Source organism: Centruroides sculpturatus, unplaced genomic scaffold (genome assembly GCF_000671375.1).
Source record: "Centruroides sculpturatus isolate CEXI.00-Female unplaced genomic scaffold, Cexi_2.0 scaffold551, whole genome shotgun sequence".
Classification (NCBI taxonomy): domain Eukaryota; kingdom Metazoa; phylum Arthropoda; class Arachnida; order Scorpiones; family Buthidae; genus Centruroides; species Centruroides sculpturatus.
The window spans coordinates 146,308-148,836 of NW_019385025.1; the positions used below are offsets into that span (position 1 = coordinate 146,308).

The window sequence follows — 2,529 nt, forward strand, 5'->3', positions numbered from 1 at the left end:
GTTTTTATATTTTTCAATATATTTATTTTGTTTGTACAAAATAAAAAAATAATTTTTAACGATAGAATAGTCTTCGTTAGGCTTAACATCGACGAAAATTCAACGCGAAGCGACACGCAACGGAGAAAAATTTAGAATTTAGAAATTGTATTTGATGTGTAACGAGAATGCAAACTTTTTCTTTTAAATATTCTTTTATACATCTGAAAAATAATAAATTTTTAAATACATTAAAATATACGTATTGACTAACGTTTAAATCCACTATTTACTTTACGAATAAGTGTTTCGCTACTGGAGCATCAACAGCACTTAACGGATCATCAAGGAGGAATATATCTGCATCTACGTATAATGCTCTGAAAATATATATTTAAATATATTTACAACATAATCAATGGGTAAGTATTACACCGAGAAGCAATATCTACGATTGTGTTGATCTTATTTTTCTTAAAATAAGAAGTTTCTGACCTTGCAAGATTAATTCTTGCTTTCTGACCACCGCTCATCATCACTCCTCTTTCACCTACAACTGTCAAATCTTCTTCTGGAAATAAACTTATATCCTAAAATAAGTAAAACCTATATTAGTATTTCTCATAATATATATATAGATATAAAACTTGATATACAGAACGTACACAAGTATAAATATTATATAATATTTAAATATATGATTATAGAGTAACCTGATCTCGTAACACGTATCCATCTTAAGGAGATCACACATATGCTACGTTTCCTTATTTCCATTAATACAATGCAATTAATAATTTTATATGAAAGCATGTAATTGTCAAACTGAAGCTATAAAATAAATTTATCATTTGTACTTTATTACCAAACAGTTTCTATTGTTATTTTTTTCGTGATTTATCGTTCCTCCTTGTGGTGAAAGAATCCATGGGTCACAGAACCTATTTTTAATCTTATGCAACATTATTTTTCTCGAATATATTAACAATAAAGACAACCAAACAAATCATATTATTTTACCATCATAATTTTATGTTTGGTTAGATCCATAAAGATAATTTTTTCTCACTTAAATTATGTCACGTTAAATTTAATCCCAAATTTGTGGAATTGCAAAAGAAAATAAAATATTCTTTTCATCGACTTTACAAGCAAGAACATAAAATATTTCATTACCTTCTCAAGGGCTGTTATTTTTAAAATGTCACTATATTTCTTTTTTTGATATTCTTCTCCAAATAAGATATTTTCTCTTATAGTTCCGTTAAATATCCAGGCTTCTTGTGAAGCATAAGAAACTTTTCCTTTCACTGATACTCTTCCAGAAATAATCGGAATTTCTCTCAATATTGACATTAGTAAAGAAGTCTGGTTCAAAAAAGGTATAAAATTATTAGTAGTTAGGAAAAAATTTTTTACGTTAGCAGAGTAGTAATGTATATAGAAACTTATATAGAATACAAGAAGTATGTAAGTTGATCTAACTTCTTAATTTAAATGTTCTTACTTAATCTGAACAATTATATATAGATTATTAATATTAAATTTTAAATTAAATATCGAGATATTCACCTTTCCTGATCCAACAGAACCTATAATAGTTAACAATTCTCCAGGTTTTATACTTAATGATATATCATCCAATGTTGGTTCAATATCCTTAAAAAAGTACAAAGTTATTAAAATAATATACATATAAACTGTATCATAAATAACACACAGTATAAAGAATCATTAATATAATCCCTATTCCAGACACTTCTTTTGATAGAAAAAATCAAGATATAAAGCAGTGTCTCAAATTGTAAAAATAAAACAGGAATAAAAGACAATACATGATGAATTATCGGTGACATAATTCAGTATGTATATAGTATTAATTAATACACATTGTAGTGATTTTAATTCAATTAAATATTCAGCTACATATATAATCATATACATATATGTATTAAATATGTACGTGTAAGTTTATTACACCACTGTCTTGGATTATATATACGAAATATTTAACGCTGGACCATGGTGTACAGTACGTAACATTAAACTTGCCTGTATGCAAGTAAGAGGTGATAAAACTTCATGAGAAACCAGTTTATTTTTATTAAAATTGTAATAACTATTGACTTCAATGTAATTTTGATAAAATTAGATTAATCAAAACAAGTTTAATTACGATTTAAAATCACAGGAGTTCATGTTTCCATACAATGCTTTTTAACACATGTCGTGTAAGCAATATGAAATAATAGAATTACAGTAGAGCGTCGATTATCCGAAAGTCAATCATCCGAAAAAATTCCAGTCGGCAAATTTAAATTTACGCCAGTGCTGTGGCGCTGCGATCTTTGGCTATGTCTTGGGCTACTCAAATATTATACGTTTTTGATACTAAATTAACTTCTGAAGTATAATTTTTTTATTGTTTTTATATTTTTCAATATATTTATTTTGTTCGTACAAAATAAAAAAATAATTTTTAACGATAGAATAGTCTTCGTTAGGCTTAACATCGACGAAAATTCAACGCGAAGCGACACGCAACGGAGA

At 26.8% G+C, this 2,529-nt stretch overlaps 1 protein-coding gene across 1 annotated transcript in view; it reads right to left on the reverse strand.

Annotated features, from left to right (window-relative positions):
* Window positions 1-2,529, reverse strand: part of LOC111633585 (multidrug resistance-associated protein 4-like) — a 58,960-nt gene that overhangs the window by 28,030 nt on the left and 28,401 nt on the right. The window contains exons 18-21 of the mRNA XM_023378193.1: window positions 1,552-1,679; window positions 1,156-1,347; window positions 475-569; window positions 273-359 (exon numbers count right to left, since the gene is read on the reverse strand). Of these exons, the coding sequence (XP_023233961.1) occupies window positions 273-359; window positions 475-569; window positions 1,156-1,347; window positions 1,552-1,679 (502 nt within the window). The remainder of the gene's footprint in view (window positions 1-272; window positions 360-474; window positions 570-1,155; window positions 1,348-1,551; window positions 1,680-2,529) is intronic.